Source organism: Hemiscyllium ocellatum, chromosome 1 (assembly GCF_020745735.1).
Source record: "Hemiscyllium ocellatum isolate sHemOce1 chromosome 1, sHemOce1.pat.X.cur, whole genome shotgun sequence".
Lineage (NCBI taxonomy): Eukaryota > Metazoa > Chordata > Chondrichthyes > Orectolobiformes > Hemiscylliidae > Hemiscyllium > Hemiscyllium ocellatum.
In genome coordinates this window covers 77,498,632-77,517,519 of record NC_083401.1, presented here as the reverse complement: position 1 = coordinate 77,517,519, position 18,888 = coordinate 77,498,632, and the positions used below count along the sequence as shown (strand labels likewise).

At 42.3% G+C, this 18,888-nt stretch overlaps 1 protein-coding gene across 1 annotated transcript in view; it reads left to right on the top strand.

The window, feature by feature from the left end:
• The first annotated feature begins 477 nt into the window (after positions 1-477).
• Positions 478-18,888, top strand: part of ankrd55 (ankyrin repeat domain 55) — a 110,524-nt gene continuing 92,113 nt past the window's right edge. Inside the window, exons 1-2 of the mRNA XM_060821328.1 lie at positions 478-582; positions 796-868. Of these exons, the coding sequence (XP_060677311.1) occupies positions 478-582; positions 796-868 (178 nt within the window). The remainder of the gene's footprint in view (positions 583-795; positions 869-18,888) is intronic.

Here is an 18,888-nt window from a genome sequence, read left to right as displayed (position 1 = left end):
GAATGACTCATCAATTTGTCAAGAAAGAATACAGCGGTTTTCAGTTTGACTTTTGAAGCATTTGCTAAACATCTTGCTGAATCAAGCATAATAGAAAGTTGAAAAAAAGTAAAAGCATCATTTACTACAAAGCTAGTTCTAACTTGTGATGAGAGAGTGGATATGCAAATATTGCTGACATTTAAGGGCTATATAGCTGAAGACACCTTTATGAGATCTTCAGATTAATGCAGAAGTAAAATGCATCACCGCAGTATGTCCACCAGTTCCATGGTAGAAGAGATTGCAAATCCATAGAGATGTACTGCATGGAAACATACCCTTCAATCTAACTCGTCCATGCCGACCAGATATCCTAACTCAATCTAGTCCCACCTGCCAGCACCTGGCCCATATCCCTCTAAACTCTTCCTATTCATTGTGGAATGTCAATACAAATTGAGCCAACAAAAGAAAGATGTGCTGGATGTAGTGGAAATGGAGAAGCCATCTCCTGAGGATGAAGATAACAATCAGATCAAGAATTTGATCAGCACAGGCATTCAAGAAGCCCTGAAAAAGGAGCAAAGGACTTCGGAGAAGGTGAGTCCAACTGTTTAAAACACGTAGCTCAGGTGTTGGGGCCTCCATTTGCTGAGGGGTGTGAGGGAGGAGCAAAGGATTTCTGGGAAGTTTTTAAGTGGGTGATACCGTAGGGTCTCCCTCCCACCCACCTCCTCTAACCCTACTAAGAATCCGTAAACTCAGTATGTTTTCAGGTTTCTCATATTTTTTTCTTTCTCTTCCTTTGTTTAGTCCATGTGGGCTTTCAGAGTAGTGGGATATGGATGTGAAGCCAGTTGTATGTTCATCCTGCAGAATGTGGCAGGTGAGACTCACTTCATATGTCTCTGTCGACTACATCTGTGGGAAGTGGGAGGCTGAGGGGGAAATTGAGAGGATGTGCAGGGAGGTGGTCACTCCCCAGACACAGGATAAGGGCAGCTGGGTTATAGTTAGGGGGAGGAAAGGGAACCGACGTTCAGAGCAGGGATTCACTGTGGCCATTCCCCTCAGCAATAAGTATACCGTTTTGGATACTGCTGGTGGGGACAGACTACCAGGGGAAAGCCATAGTTGTCAGATGTAGTGAATCTATTGGGGTGGTTTCGCACATGATGAAACAAAGGGATCGGATAAAAAGTGTCTGCTTTAACGCAAGGAGTGTCAGAAACAAGAGTGACAAACTTAGAGCATGGATCAGTACTTGGGGCTATGATGTGGTGGCAATAACGGAGACGTGGGTTTCACAGGAGCAGGAATGGTTGCCTGATGTTCCAGGGTTTAGAACGTTTAGAAAGAACAGAGAGGGTGGAAAAAGAGAAGGGGGTGTAGCATTGCTAATCAGAGAGTGCATCACAGCTACAGAAATGAAGGTTGTTGAGTAAGGTTTGTCTACTGAGTCGGTATGGGTGGAAGTTAGGAACAGCAAGGGAGCAGCCACCTCATTGGGGGTTTTATACAGACCCCCTAATAGCAGTAGAGAGATTGAAGAACTCATAGGCTGGCAAATTCGGGAAAAATGCAGATGTAGCAAGGTTGCTATGGATGATTTCAACTTTCCCAATATTGACTGGAATCTCCTAAGTGCAGATGGTTTGGATGGAGCCGTTTGTGTCAGGTGTGTTCAGGAGGGTTTCCTTACTCCGTATGTGGACAGGCTGATGAGGGGAGAGGCCATTTTGGGATTTTGTGCTCGGCAATAAGCCAGGACAGGTGTCAGATCTCATGGTGGGAGAACATTTTGGTGACAGTGATCACAACTGCCTCACATTTATCATAGCCTTGGAGATGGGAAGGAGCAGTTACCAAGGGAAGATATTTAATTGGGGAAAAGGAAATTATGACGCTATCAGACAGGAGTTGGGAAGTACAGACTGAGAGTAATTGTTCCACAGAAAGGGCACAGCAGACACGTGGAGACTATTTAAGGAGCAGTTGTTCCGAGTGATGCACATATTTGTTCCTCTGAGACAGGTAAGAAGGGGTAAGATTAAGGAGCCTTGGATGAGAAGATCAGAGGAGCTTCTCATCAAAAGGAAGAAGGCACCTTATGTAAGGTGGAAGAAGCAAGGATCTAGCACAGCTTTAGAGGATTACAGGCCTGCTAGAAAGGAGTTCAGAGAGAGAGCCAGGAGGGAGCATAAAAAAGGCTTGGCAAGAAGGATTAGAGAGAACCCAAAGGCATTTTACTCATACGTGAGGAAAAAGAGACTGATCAGGGAGAAGGTAGTGCCGATCAGGAATAGTGGAGGGACCTTGTGCGTGAAGTCTGAGCAGATAGGGGAAGCCCTAAATGAGTTTTTGCTTTGGTTTTCACTAAGGAAAGGGACCTTGTTGTGAATGAAAACTTTGAGGAGCTGGGATACAGGCTTGACCAGATTAAGATTGATGAAGTTGATGTGCTGGAAATTTTGGAAAACGTTATGATTGATAAGTCCCTAGGGCCAGACCTGATTTATCCTAGGTTGCTCTGAGAAGCAAGAAAGAAAATCGCTAAGCCGCTGGTGAAGATCTTTGCCTCCTCAATCTCCACAGGAATCGTACCGGAGGATTGGAAGGAGGCAAATGTTGTTCCTCTTTTCAAGAAGGGCAATAGGGAAATCCCTGGCAATTACAGACCAGTCATTCTTACGTCTGTGGTCAGAAAAGTTTTGGAAAGAATTCTGAGGAATAGGATTTATGACTATTTGGAAAAGTAGGGTGATTAAAGGCAGTCAGCAGTCTTTCTGTGATGATCGACAATACAAATATCTCAGCAAGAAGCCCAGCAATCACTTGTCTATCTTTCCACAGAGTTCTAGGTACACCTGATCAAGTCCTGGGGATTTATCTACTTTTGTGCATTTCAAGGCATCCAGCACTTTCTCCTCTGTAATCTGGACATTTTGCAAGATGTCGCTATCTACAACCCTACAGTCTATATCTTCCATATCCTTTTCCACAGTAAATACTGATGCAAAATACTCATTTAGTATCTCCCCCATTTTCTACAGCTCCACACAAAGACTGCCTTACTGATCTTTGAGGGGCCCTATTCTCTCCCTAGTTACCCTTTTGTCCTTAATATATTTATAAAAACTCTTTGGATTCTCCTTAATTCTATCTGCCAAAGCTATCTCATGTCCCTTTTTGCACTCCTGATTTCCCTCTTAAGTATCCTCCTACTTCCTTTCTACTTTTCTTAGGATTCACTCGATCTATCCTGTCTATACCTGACATATGCTTCCTTCTTTTTCTTAACCAGACCCTCAATTTCTTTATTCATCCAGCATTCCCTATACCTACCGGCCTTTCCTTTCACCCTAACAGGAATATACTTTCTCTGGATTCTCGTTATCTCATTTCTGAAGGCTTCCCATTTTCCAGCCATCCATTTACCTGCGAACATCTGCCCCCAATCAGCTTTCGAATGTTCTTGCCTAATCCTATCAAAATTGGACTTTCTCCAATTTAAAACTTCAACTTTTAGATCTGGTCTATCCTTTTCCATCACTGTTGTGAATCTAATAGAATTATGGTCGCTGGCCCCAAAGTGCTCCCCCACTGACACCTCAGTCACCTGCCCTGCCTTATTTCCCAAGAGTAAGTCAAGTTTTGCACCTTCTCTAGTAGGTACATCCATACAGTGAATCAAAAAATTGCCTTGTATACACTTAACAAATTCCTCTCCATCTAAATCCTTAACACTATGGCAGTCCCAGTCTATGTTTAGAAAGTTAAAATCCCCTCCCATAACTACACTATTATTCTTACAAATAGCAGAGATTTCCTGACAAGTTTGTTTCTCAATTTCCCTCCGACCGTTAGGGAGTCTATAATACAATCCCAATAAGGTGATCATCCCTTTCTTATTTCTCAGTTCCACCCATAACTTCCCTGGATGTATTTCCCGGAATATCCTCCCTGCTGTAATGCTATCCCTTATCAAAAATGCCACTCCCCTCCCTCCTCTCTTGCCTCCCTTTCTATCCTTCCTGTAGCATTTGGATCCTGGAACATTAAGCTGCCAGTCCTGCCCATCCCTGAGCCATGTTTCCGTAATTGCTATGATATCCCATGTTCCTAACCATGCCCTGAGTTCATCTGCCTTCCCTGTTAGGCCCCTTGCGTTGAAATAAATGCAGTTTAATTTATTAGTCTGACCTTGTCCCTGCCTGCCCTGACGGTTTAACTTGCTTCTATTCTCAACCTGTACCACTCTCAGATTGATCTCTTTCCTCACTATCTCCCTGGGTCCACCCCCCGCCCAACCTTACTAGTTTAAATTTCCCTGCCAGTATATTAGTCCCCTTCCCATTTAGGTGCAATCCGTCCTTCTTGTACAGGTCACTTCTACCCCAAAAGAGGTTCCAATGATCCAAAAATGTGAATCCCTCTCCCATACACCAGCTCCTCAGCCATGATTCATCTGCTCTATCCTCCTATTCCTGCCCTCACTAGCTCGTAGCACCGGGAGCAATCCAGATATTACTACTCTCGAGAACCTCGTTTTTAAAATTCTGCCTAACTCTCTGTAATCTCCCTTCAGAACCTCAACCTTTTCCCTTCCTATATCCTTGGTTCCAATGTGGACAATAACCTCCTGCTGGCCCCTCTCCCCCGTGAGAACATTGTGCACCCTCTTTGAGACATCCTTGATCCTGGCACCAGGGAAGCAACACACTATTGTGCTTTTCGCTGCTGGCCACAGAAACGTCTGTCTGTACCTCTGACTGCAGAATCCCCTAACACAATTGATCTCTTGGAACCTGACATAACCCTCGTTGCATTAGAGCCAGTCTCAATACCAGAAACTTGGCTGTTCGTGCTACATTCTCCTGAGAATCCATCATCCCCTACATTTTCCAAAACAGCATACCTGTTTGAAATGGGTATAGCCACAAAACACTCCTGCACTAGCTGCCTACCACTCTTACTGGAGGTAACCCATCTATGTGACTGTATCTGAGACCTTCCCCCCCCCATCCTATAACTGCCATCCATCACATACTGCAGCTGTTGCACATTCCTCATTCCTTCTAACTGTCTCTCCAACCAATCCATTTGATCTGATAAGATTCGCAGCCAGCAGCATTTATGGCAGATATAATCCACAGTAACCCTTAAACTCCCTTTAAACTCCCACATCTGACAAGAAGCACTTATCACTCTATTAAAGGCCATTTTTGCTCCTTCACAATCTGCAGACTCAGAAAATAACATCATCTTATTCCTCTGCAAATACTGCCCCAAGTTAAATTAATAGTCATGGCTTATATTTTAAGTTTAATCAAGAGGCATACCTCCAAAAACATATAATCAAGAAAGAACCTACTCTACTCATTATTGCAGATTCTCTGTAGGCCACACTTAAAACAACGCTGAACTTATCTGATTCTGTGCTGTGAACTTCGCCCAACAGTTCAGTTGTGAATTTCACTGTTTGATCATTTTCCCAAATGCACTCCAATGTCCAGTGATACACGAATTCAAACATCAAAGGCAGTAACTGTGCAGGCTTTCTCTCTCCGTCTCTCTCTCTCTCTCCTGCAATGACCTCACCATGTGCTGCCTTTTTCTGTCCTTCTCCCTTTCAAAACTGCTGTTGTTTTGACTTATTTTTTCCAAAGTTCCAAAACAATGCAACAGCATGTAAAATAATAATTCCTGCTCTGGCAATTCGAGGAATCACCTCCAGCACCTAAAATGCCTCAAAAAAGGAGCAGCTGTTACAGACAGAAATTTTTCCCGTCCTCCATCGTGGATTACCCAGAATCCCTCTTGGGCCTCTTGTTCTTGGGCCTCTGCTCTTTGTAGTTTTCATTAATGACTTGGATGAGGAGGTTGAGGGATGGGTTAGTAAATTTGCAGATGACACAAAGGTTGGAGGTGCCATTGATACTATCGCGGGCTATTGCAGGCTGCAGCATGATGTAGACAGGATGCAGAGCTGGGCTGAGAAATGGCAGGTGGAGTTCAACCTGGATAAATGCAAAGTGATGCATTTTGGAAGGTTGAACGCGAATGCTGAATATAGGATTAAAGATAGGATTCTTGGCAATGTGGAGGTACAGAGGGATTTGGGTGTGCAAGTACATAGATCCCTCAAAGTTGCCACCCAAGTGAAAAGGGTTGTTAAGAAAGCATATGGTGCTTTGGCTTTCATTAACAGGGGGATCAGTTTAAGAGCCACGTGGTTTTGCTCTACAAGTCCCTGGTGAATATTGTGTCCAGTTCTGGCCGCCCTACTATAGGAAAGATACAGAGGCTTTGGAGAGGGTGCAAAGAAGGTTTACCAGGATACTGCCTGGACTGGGCGGCTTGCCTTACGAAGAAGGGTTGAATAAGTTCGGGCTTTTCTTTCTGGAGAGAAGGAGGACAAGAGGAGACCTGATCAAGGTGTACAACATAATGAGTGAAATAGATAGAGTCAATAGCCAGAGACTTTTCCCCAGGGCAGGATTGACTGGTACGAGGGGATCATAGTTTGAAGATATTAGGAGAAAGGTATAGAGGAGACATCAGAAGTAGGTTCTTTACACAGAGAGTTGTGAATGCATGGAATATACTGCCAGCTGTGGTGGTGGAAGCAGAGGCATTAGGGACATTTAAGTGACTGCTGGACATGCACATAGATAGCAGTGAATAGAGGGGTGCGTAGGTTAAGTTACTATATTTTACATTAGGATTAAACCTCGGCACAACATCGTGAGCCTAAGGCCCTGTTCTGTGCTGTAGTTTTCTATGTTTTATGGTCTATGTTCTATGAAAAGCAGTGTATTGACAAGCATGAGAAGCAGAGAGAGAACTTAATGAAAACTTGCAAAGTTTTGTCTTTATTTAGTTTTTTAACATTCTGTAGCTTGTATGGTAAGCTTCCTGCTTAGTGCAGAGAACATGTGTATTTTTTATTTTTACAGTTCTTTATGTTGCTGAATACATCTGATATTGTGATATGAATACAAGCTATTCATCTCTGACATGGGTATGTCTTAACTAGGCCCAGCAGTAACAAAGACACAAAGATGCGGCAAATATTTTGACAGGGCAAGTGCATATTAACAGAACAGCTAAATTATTTACAATTATACGTCACTCGTACCATCAATGTGACATAAGTAAGGTTTTAGATTAGTGATGCTGGAAGAGCACAGCAGTTCAGGCAGCATCAGAGGAGCAGGAAAATCGACGTTTCGGGCAAAAGTCCTTCATCAGGAATACAGGCAGAGAGCCTGAAGCGTGGAGAGATAAGTGAGAGGAGGGTGGGGGTGGGGAGAAAGTAGTATAGAGTACAATAGGTAAGTGAGGGAGGGGATGAAGGTGATAGGTCAGGGAGGAGGGTGGAGTGGATAGGTGGAAAAGAAGATAGGCAGGTAGAACAAGTCATGGGGACAGTGCTGAGCTGAAAGTTTGGAATTGGGGTGAGGTGGGGGAAGAGAAATGAGGAAACTCTTGAAGTCCACATTGATACCCTGGGGTTGAAGTGTTCCGAGGCAAAAGATGAGGCGTTCTTCCTCAAGGCATCAAGTGGTGAGGGAGCGGCAGTAACGGAGGCCCAGGACCTCCATGTCTTCGGCAGAGTAGGAGGTGGAGTTGAAATGTTGGGCCACAGGGCGGTGTGGTTGATTGGTGCGGGTGTCCCAGAGATGTTCCCTAAAGCGCTCTGCTAGGAGGCGACCAGTCTCCCCAATGTGGAGGAGACCGCATCTGGAGCAAAGGATACAATAAATAATATTGGTGGATGTGCAAGTAAAACTTTGATGGATGTGGAAGGCTCCTTTAGGGCCTTGGATGGAGGTGAGGGAGGAGGTGTGGACGCAGGTTTTGCAATTCCTGTGGTGGCAGGGGAAGGTGCCAGGATGGGAGAGTGGGTTGTAGGGGGGCGTGTACCTGACCAGGTAGTCACGGAGGGAACGGTCTTTGCGTAAGGTGGAAAGGGGTGGGGAGGGAAATATATCCCTGGTGGTGGGGTCCGTTTGGAGGTGGCAGAAATGTCGGCGGATGATTTGGTTTATGTGAAGGTTGGTAGGGTGGAAGGTGAGCACCAGGGGCGTTCTGTCCTTGTTACAATTGGAGAGGTGGGGTCTGAGGGCAGAGGTGCAGGATGTGGACGAGATGCGTGGGAGGGCATCTTTAACCATGTGGGAAGGGAAATTGCAGTCTCTGAAGAAGGAGGCCATCTGGTGTGTTCTGTATTGTAACTGGTCCTCCTGAGAGCACATATGGCAGAGGCCAAGGAATTGGGAACATGGGATGGCATTTTTGCAGGAGGTAGGGAGGGAAGAGGTGTAATCCAGGTAGCTGTGGGAGTTAGTGGGTTTGTAAAAATGTCGGTGTCAGTCAGTCGTCATTAATGGAGATAGAGAGGTCCAGGAAGGGGAGGGAGGTGTCAGAGATGGTTCAGGCAAATTTTAGGTCAGGGTGGAATGTGTTGGTGAATTTGAGGGAATTGCTCAACCTCCTCGCAGGAGCATGAGGTGGCGCCAATGCAATCATCAATGTAGCGGAGGAAGAGGTGGGGAGTGGTGCTGGTGTAATTACATAAGATGGACTGTTCTACGTAGCAAACAAAGAGACAGGCATAGCTGGGGCCCATATGGATGCCCATGGCTACCCTTTGGTCTGGAGAAAGTGGGAGGATTCGAAGGAGAAATTGTTAAGGGTGAGGACCAGTTCGGCCAAATGAATGAGTGTGTCGGTGGAAGAGTACTGTTGGGGACGTCAGGAGAGGAAGAAACGGAGGGCTTGGAGGCCCTGGTCATGGTGGATAGAGGTGTAGAGGGACTGCATATCCTTAGTGAAGATGAGGCATTGGGGGCTGGGGAAACAGGTGTCTTGGAGGAGGTGGAGGGTGTGGGTGGTGTCTCGAATATATGTGGGGAGTTCCTGGACTAGGGGTGATAGGACAGTGTCGAGGTAGGTAGAAATGAGTTCAGTGGGGCAGGAGCATGCTGAGATAATGGGTCAGCCAGGGTGGTCAGGCTTGTGGATCGTGAGAAGGAGGTAGAACCAGGCAGTGCAAAGTTTCCGGACTATGAGGTTGGAAGCTGTGGGTGGGAGATCTCCTGAGGTGATGAGGTTCTGTATGGCCTGGGAGATGATGGTTTGCTGATGGGGGGATATATTTCCCTCCCCACCCCTTTCCACCTTCCGCAAAGACCATTCCCTCCGTAACTACCTGGTCAGGTCCATGCCCCCCTACAACCCACTCTCCCGTCCTGGCACCTTCCCCTGCCACCACAGGAATTGCAAAACCTGTGCCCACACCTCCTCCCTCACCTCCATCCAAGGCCCTAAAGGAGCCTTCCACATCCATTAAAGTTTTACCTGTACATCCACTAATATCATTTATTGTATCTGTTCTCCCAATGCGGTCTCCTCTACATTGGGGAGACTGGTCGCCTCCAAGCAGAGCGCTTTAGGGAACATCTCTGGGACACCCGCACCAATCAACCACACCGCCCTGTGGCCCAACATTTCAACTCCCCCTCCCACTCTGCCGAGGACATGGAGGTCCTGGGCCTCCTTCAATGCCACTCCCTCACCACCAGACGCCTGGAGGAAGAACGCCTAATCTTCCGCCTCGGAACACTTCAACCCCAGGGCATCAATGTGGACTTCAACAGTTTCCTCATTTCCCCTTCCCCCACCTCACCCCAGTTCCAAACTTTCCAGCTCAGCACTGTCCCCATAACTTGTCCTACCTGCCTATCTTCTTTTCCACCTATCCACTCCAACCTCCTCCCAAACCTATTACCTTCAACCCCTCCCTCACTTACCTATTGTACTCTATGCTACTTTCTCCCCACCCCCACCCTCCTCTCATTTATCTCTCCACGCTTCAGGCACTCTGCCTGTATTCCTGATGAAGGGCTTTTGCCCGAAACGTCGATTTTCCTGCTCCTTGGATGCTGCCTGAACTGCTGTGCTTTTCCAGCACCACTCTACTCCAGAATCTGGTTTCCAGCATCTGTAGTCCTTTTTTTTACCCATAAGTAAGGTTTTGTTTTCCTCTCCTATTGGGTCCAAGTGCATTTGGGACAGAGGGAGTCTGATCTGTCACTACTCCTGTTGGCCTGGAAGATTTGGGTAGTCATCTCGAAGATATTTAGTTCTGAGTAACAAAGGTGGACTCGTCCTTGCTTCATTTCAGTTTATTGGCTGCTTCTGATGGACCTGCCTGCTGCTCCTGTGTCTGTTGTGCATTTTCACAAAGTAACTCATGCTGAGACCATGGGATCACCTTCTGACTAGTTGCAAGCAAGCACCTGCTCTACAGTACTCTTCTGAGTGCCACAAGCCTGCAGCATTTCTTGCTTGACCAGCTGCGGAGATACATCAGTGATGTGCTCACCAGACTGCGCTCCTGAGTCTAATCTAGGACAAGTACCCACCGAGGGGAAAGTCTCTGAGCTGGGTGGAAGCTGTAGGTGAAAGTATGTGACGGTATATCTCTTCAGGTTTTTAGTGGCATCCTCTTTAAAGCGTTGGTGATATTGAAATTCAGAATTGTATCATAAAACTCAATAGCCATGTAAATCAATATACTTTTCTTGACCTTATAGTGGTCAGGTATGTTGATTTTCTGTCACATATACTAGAATATGACTCTGCCACAGATTTTCTGCCCCATGATGCAGAAAGACAAATCAAAGATTTCCAGTGGTACTTGTTTGTGAGCAGTAGCTTGGTAGCTCAAGTTAAGCACAGAGAAAGGATTACGTTCAGGCATCTGATGTAATACTACAGCGTGGACCTGGTTACATCTGTGTTCTATGTCTAGTTCTAATTGCTGCAAAGATGGAATGAGATCTGCAAATAAGAGCTGTTACTTCTCATCAGCCATTTTGAATACACTATTACCATCTAAATACAGGAAGAATGTAGACTTGCCATAAAGGTTCTAGGAGCATTCAGAATAATAGATATTAATGCATATTATTCTATACACAGTCGTAGGCCAGTCAGATATTAATGAACTAAAAGCCCAGATGACTGGGATAAAGTATAGGTCTGAATGGTCATAAATAATTTGATGATGTCCTAAACTATACAATTTCATACCACCTCTGTTCTAGTGAAAAGGATTCCAAGAAACTCTCAAAACACTTTACAAACAAACCTATGAAAACCAATAGGTGGCCAGGGTGGAATCATACCTTAGCCTAAATCTGCTTCTTTGATATTAATACACAAATGTAATTATGACTGTACACTCAATACAGTTTTGAACTCAACAAATAGCATTAACTTTTAAAGACATTGAAACTTCCAGTCATTAACTGAAATAAATATTCAAGATTTTATGTTTTAAATAAAACTTTTACTGTTGCTGTATTAACAAAGTACTAGTAACTTTACTATATATATTTTCTAAGCAGTTAGATTTTAAACCAAAGTCTCAATGGACCATTTACTACTTTTTTTTTGTTTCCACCCAAGAGTTCCTTCACTTCTCCTATGGCCAAACTAAGGTGTGCCACAACTCTTAAGAATCACCTTGATTCTGTTTAATATTTCTGCGATAGACGTACAAAAGTTCTCGGGGCATTCCACTAACATTTAGAAAGGCAACATTTCAATTTTCTTTAGGCACATAAGTTCTGTGCGCAGCCCAGCTCAAACATGGGTTTCATTGGCTCCTTGCTTCATGATTAAAGCTCCAGACAGCTTTTTATATGTTAACACAAACACAGATGTGTTATGGCTTAAAAGTAGGCTATTCAGGCCATTGTGTCTGCACCAACACTTGATTACTTACTGACAATCTCCTGTTTTACCCCATATCTTTGCATATTGTTTCCATCCAAACATTCATCCAAACCCACCTTGAATGTCTCAATAGGATCTGCATTCACCACACTTTCAGATAATGCATTCCAAACCCTAGCTACTTGCTGAGTGAAAATGTTTTTTTCCTCACATCATATGTGCATCTTTTGCAAATCACTTTAAATATTTGTCCTTTTGTTCTTTTTCTTTTCACGAGTGGGAATAGTTTCTATCCACTCTATCCAGCCCGCTCGTAAATTGTGAAATCTTCAAAATTTCCTCTTTGTTTTCGTTGTTCTAGTCAGAAAACCCCCAACTTTGTCAATCTATCTCATAACTAAAGTTTCTCATCCTGAAACCATTCTTGTAAATCTGTTTTGCACTCTCTCCATGTTTTCAGATCCTCCAATAACTTGGCGGCCAGAAACGAACACAATACTCCAGATGAAGTCTGATAAATATCTTACACAAATTCAATATCACCTCCTTGCTCTTGTATTCCATGGCCATATTAATAAATATGAGGAAAATGTATGCTTTATTAACTGCTCTCTAAATATGCCCTGCCAACTACAATTATCTGTTCACATATGCATCAAGGTCCTTCTGCTCCTGTATCTTCTGTAGATGTGTACTCACTGTTTTATGTTGTCTCCCTACAAAAGTACATCATCCCGCTATACCCAGATCTATTAATATATATCAGGAAAAGCCAGGGTCCTAAAACTGACCCCTGAGGAATGCCACTGCAAACCTTATTCCAACTCAAAGCATATCCATTGCCCATTATTTACAGTCCTTTTTATCCACTGTCTATAAGTTTCCTTAAATATATGTTGTGTTGCACTGTGTCAAACACCTCTGGAAGTCATGGAATCGCAGAACTGCAATGATACAGGAGAAGGCCATTCGATCCATCATGTTTGCATTGGTTCTTATGTAATATATAATTCTATTAAAATCCTAAACTAAACTTGTCCTTGAACCTGACCAAAATACATCAGATGAGCTGCACCTCCCCAATGAAGACCTATGATACAGCTCACTTGTTAGGGTTTATCAATTTTGGCCTGATGCTCAGTTAAGTCCAGGAAAATGGAGTGAAGGTGAGGAAAAGGTGGAGAGAGGGATTAAATGTGTACTGGCAAGTATTCTATACAACCAGGAGAAGCACTCCTAGTTTACAGACATTTTGAACATTTTTGAACCTTTTGTGAAAAGCAATGAGCTTTATGTTACTCACGATTGGGAGAAACAATTCAGAAACAAGTAAGATCAGAAATCAGTACTGGAGCTCTATTTCAATACTGAAATCACACTTGCGCTCATTTCAGCTAACTAATAGAGCTACTTATAAAGTGGTTGGCCAATTTAGCATTGGCTGGAATGTGCATGCATATGGGACTTATTCTGCACATTTCCAACAACAGTACCTTTACAAGGAGCTCTGTGCCTACTAAGTAATGTGCCTGGAAGAGACCTTGGTTTAGAAAACCACTTCTCAAAGACCCTGTCCACTACTTTATTTATATAAACTTCAATCTGTTTATTTACAGCTTCCAAAAAAATCTGAATTCTCATGTACAAACCCAGAGATTGATCAATTAACAGAGACATTTGTTGTTTGATAGATTGTCTGTCAATGGCAAGTGAAGACGTTTTACTGAAGTGAGTGGAAGAATTTTATTGTCTGTCTCTATAACCTGGCAAACATGGCTCAGTCTCACATTAACCTATGAGGCAGCACAGTGGCTCAGTGGTTAGCACTGTTGCCTCACAGCGCCAGGGACCTGGGTTTGATTCCCACCTCAGATGACTGTCTGTGGAGTTTGCACATTCCCGCTGTATCTGCTTGGGTTCCCTCTGGGTGCTCCAGTTTCCTCCCACAATCCAAAGATGTGCAGGTTAGGTGAACTGGCCATGCTAAAATGCCCATAGCATTCAGAGGTAAATGTAGAATAATAGGGTAAGAGAATGGGTCACTCTTTGGAGAGTTGGTGTGGATTTATTGGGCCATATGGTCTGTTTCTACACAGTTGGGGTAAATAGATCCTTGTGTGTCCCTATGGTCTCGATATACCCTAGCTTGCATCCTTGTGTCTCACACTGTCACAGCATTTGAATGCTTGCAAAGATCCTGGAACAGGAAAGAATTTAACTTTATAAGCATGGTTTCTCCAAATTTGTATCTGCATTCTTTATTAAAGATGTCATTTTTGAAATGTTACAAGTGCACAATGACAATAAATATTTTCCTTATATTCCTCATAAGACTGTCACCACCTGTAATCTGAAGCCTTTGGTACGGACTGAGGTTTGAGAATCTTTAAAGAAGTTTATAGGATGAGGCAAGTTGTGTTGTATTTTAATAAGTATTTTTGTTTATGTCATAAATATTGATAACTAAATATAACTATGCATATTTTTTTCTGTGTTTGCTTTATAATAACAGTCAGTGGAAGCTTAGAGAATACTTTTTCAAACAGTTATAGGTAAATATCCTGACAGTATTGTAACACTCAATGTCATGACAAATCAATTGCTCATTCTTTCAAGGTTGCAGGCTATTTTTAGTATTTTATTTATTACTTCACTTCTTCCTCAAACAAATGAGAGCTGAACTTTTGTCCAAGTTATCATATTAGTACTAGCTGTTTTTCACAAGCTCTGAAAGAAGCATATAACACAAAATACTGATAACGTAAACACTACTCCTGACACTTAAATGCACAAATATTCTATATACCCAAGGTGCATTGCCAGTGTGCACATGCTCAGTTTGGATATGAAAACCGTTGTTCACAATTAGATGCTTCTATTTTTCTTAAGGTAACACTGCTGCTGCTGCTGCTCTAATCTGCATCTTTTTCAAGAGGCAGATTATCAGTGACTTTCTTATTCGGAACCGATTGTTGAACATTCTTACCAACATCACTAGAAGGAGCACCTGGGTGTCATTCAGACCAGACATTGTGTAGATTTATTCAGTCAGCTCAGCCATTCCCATCAGCAGCAGCTGCCTGTGGAAAACAACTTGTTTCAGAGATAGGTGTACAGCAGCACTGTTACTCTCCTCGATAACATGTGGCCGTAAAGTGATTTATTCCTGAACATTTTGTCTAACGACAGCTGTTATTTTATTTACTGCAATCTCTGATTCTCTGCTGGAAGCACTAGAGATTGCATTTTCTCGCTCCAGTTTCAAATAATGAGATAGAAAATGGATTTTAGTTCTTCGCCTGTTTTTGACCAGCACAAAGGTATGATTATTTTTGATCTGAATTAAAATAATAATAGTATTAATAATCCTGTTCAGATTTCAACTGAGATATGTTTCAAAACCATCTATGCTCTTCAAAAAAAGTAAATAGATTAGCAAGCTGCATCTTTAAAACATTATTTATATTATTTTGTACATCATTTCTGACTATTTTAAAATGGAAATATCAGGTTTTTTTTGTTTGATATGTTAAATATGAGCCTCAAATTCTGGGATTGAGCATTCTAATGATAGCCTGTACATTATAAGTAACAGGAAAAGCTACTTCTGGCAATTAAACAAAAATAAATGCTTTAATTGCAATCCAGTTCCTGACTGTATTGTCCATCTCGTCATTTTTTAAAAATTCATTCAAGGGGTGTGAGCATTGCTGGCTAGGCCAGAGTTTATTGCCCATCCCTTATTGTCCAGAGGTCCAATGTTAAGAGTCAACATCATTGCTGTGGGCCTGGAGTCACATGTAGATGAGACCAAATAAGGATGGCAGTTTCCTCCCCTAAGGGCATGAGAGAACCAGATTTTTTTTCCCCCAAGAATCAACAATGGGTTCATGGTCATCACTAGACTCTTCATTCCAGATTTTTATTGAATTCAAAATCCAACCATCTACTGTGGTGGGATTTGAACATGGGTCCCCAACACATTACTTGATTAATAGTCCAGTTAGGCCAAATGTTATGGTCTTGAAGATGACATGACAGAATCATGACTTAATCATGCATTTCATTATAAACATTATCAAATTTAGTGAACTGACCCACTTTAGAAAACCAGACTGATAAGTAGCAATCTGGGGTGTGGAACACTAAAAATGCCATTTGATATTTAGTAACAGTGTTATTCTACATTGTCTGTAATAGGTGGAAAATAGGTTTATATATTTTCTTATCAATGTTAAAAAAGCGAACAATAAGCATATGTTCTAATTAGTTATGTACCTATGGTGGAAATGCATTCAGAATGACACCAAAATGATGAATGGTACAGATCTTTTTCAAATGTGTTACAATACTATGAATGTTGTAGTTCTACACACTTATTTTGTGCCTTTGCATAAAGAATTGCTAATAATTTTTAGTGCACATTGACATCATTGTCACTTTGAGTCTATTATTACTAGAAAACACATACTTTCTAATTAGGTCTTCAATGTTAGTATTAAACATTTCCAGAGTAGCTTTTGTTATGTGCCAGGTATGTGTCATTTACAACCCTTAGAGGGCACAAAATATAATCTACCAAATCTAGAATTTGAATTTGCATCAGAAGTGAACACCCAATACTTCATTTATTCTATTTTATCTCACTTAGAATGTACCATACATTCCTCAAATTGATGTTAAATATTGTAACTCCAAATAGTACATATGGTGTGGTTCCACTTACAGACATTCACATATTAGCTTTATTATGATCTAAATATGAAATCGTATGTTACACTAGCAGGAACATGACTCCAAGTTTTCTTGATGTATTGGAATTCATTGTGAGAAATTTAACGAAAAAAAATGTTGTTTGAAGCTATCTATAAAAGTAAAAGAGCTTGCTAAGTGTCTTTATGAACATAAGGCTAAGTCATTTTATTTTGTGAAATAGCAGTTGCTAAAGAGGAGATAAACTTTAATCACCCATGTCTCAGAGCTGAAATGATCATGTAGGGGCAAATGAACCATACAGTTCACACATCATCATTAATTTGTAAATATATTTGTGGGGGTCCTTCAAAAATTTATTTTGAACTCCACACTATTTCCTGCTTCTAACACAGCCTCTGCTCATTCTGTTGTTCAAACTCCCAGGCCTTTCAATCTATTCTCTGCTGATTTAAATCTATTCTCCCCAATCAGCGAGGGTGGAGAGAAAAAAAAAAGAGTAGAAACCATTGTTACTACGTGGAATAGAAGATTGTTTTGGCAGACAAGAATGAGGTCAACTAGTCCTTTATGTAGTTCAGCCAGTTCTAGCAGGAAAAGCACAGCAGGTCATGCAGCATCCGAGGAGCAGGAAAATCGCTGTTTTGGGCCAGAGCCCTTCATCAGGAATGAGACTGAGAGCCTTGGGGCTGGAGAGATAAATGGGAGGGAGGTGGGGAGAAGGTAGCTAAGAGTACAACAAGTGGATGGAGGTGGGAGTAAAGGTGATAGATGGAGAGTGGAGCGGATATGTAGGAAGGAAGATTGACAGATGGGATAGTCATGAATAGATTCTCCTCCACTCTCTACAAACTTCCCACCTATCCGTTCCACCCTTCTCTCCACCTTTACCTCCATGTCCATTCACCTATTGCACTCTCAGCAACCTTCTCCTCAGCCCCACCCTCCCTCCCATTTATCTCTCCACCCCTTGACTCCCAGCCTCATTCCTGATGAAGGGCTTCAGCCCGAAACGTCGATTTTCCTTCTCCTCAAATGCTGCCTGGCCTGCTGTGCTTTTCCAGCAACACACTCTCAACTCTGATTTCCAGCATCTGCAGACCTCACTTTCTCCATAGAGACTTTGGAGACAGGTTCATAGCTTCTTGAAAGTGGAGTCACAGGTGGACAGGGCAGTGAAGAAGGCATTTGGTGTACTCATCTTTATTGGTGAGTTGGGATGTCATGCTGTGGCTGTACAGGAAATTGGTGAGCCCATTTTTAGAATATTTCTTTCAATTCTAGTCTCCCTGCCACAGGAAAGATGTTGTTAATCTTGAAAGAGTTCAGAAAAGAGATACAGGATGTTGGAGGGTTTGAGCTATAGGGAGAGTCTGAGTAAGCTAAGGCTATTTTCCCTGAAGCATCAGAGGCTGAGGGGTGACCTTATAGAAGTTTATAAAATCATGAGGGGCATGGATAGGGTAAACAGCCAAGGTCTTTTCCCCAAGGTAGGGGAGTCCAAAATGAGAGGGTATATGTTTAAGGTAAGAGGGGAAAGATTTAAAATGAACCTAAGGGGCAGCTGTTTCATACAGAGTTGGTGAATGTATGAAATGAACTGCTAGAGGAAGTGATGGAGGCTAGTAGAATTACAACGTTTAAAAGGCAGCTGGATGGGTACATGAATAGGAAGGGTTTAAAGGGATATGGATCAAATTCAGGTAAATGAGATTAGCTTAAATTAGGATAGCTGGTCGGCATAGACAAGTTGGACCTAAGGGTCTGTTTCCATGCTGTATACATCTAATACTCTATATAGCCATTGGATCGGGGGAATGTGATCAGCAATGGCCTTGCCTGTGATTGACATGATGGGAGAGCAAGACAAAGGAGGTAGCATGATAACCTCCAATTTTAAGATAATATTTTAATTTTTTTCATCAAATCTCTTATGCCTTATTCCTGAAAAAAAGCCTTCTGAATTTCATACATAAAAGCAGTTTACATTTAGAATGCAACTTTAATAAAATAATAAAATGTTCTAAGGTGCTTCGTGGGAAGATGATCAGACAAAAACTGACAATGTCAAAGAAAGTAGTATGAGGATAAGTGAACAATAGGGGCAGTCTAAAGAAGGTAAATGGCAGAACAGGTTAGGGATGAAATTCCGGAATTTGGAGTCTAATTGATTTGAAGGCATGCAATATATTGGAGTAAAGGAGGTAGAAGATTCAGCAAATGCAATATTTGAAGCAACACTGAGCTCTGATGGCAATAAGATTTAAACTGCTTGCAAATATGGATAGAGATATAGCCAAGAAGAGATTTGAACATTAAGGTGACAATTTTAAAATTGCAGTTTTGAGAAATAGTGAATCGATATGAATTTGCGAGCACCGGTGATCAATGGACTGCAGTTAGTGGAAATCAGCACAATGAGAGCTGAAGGCCATGCATGAA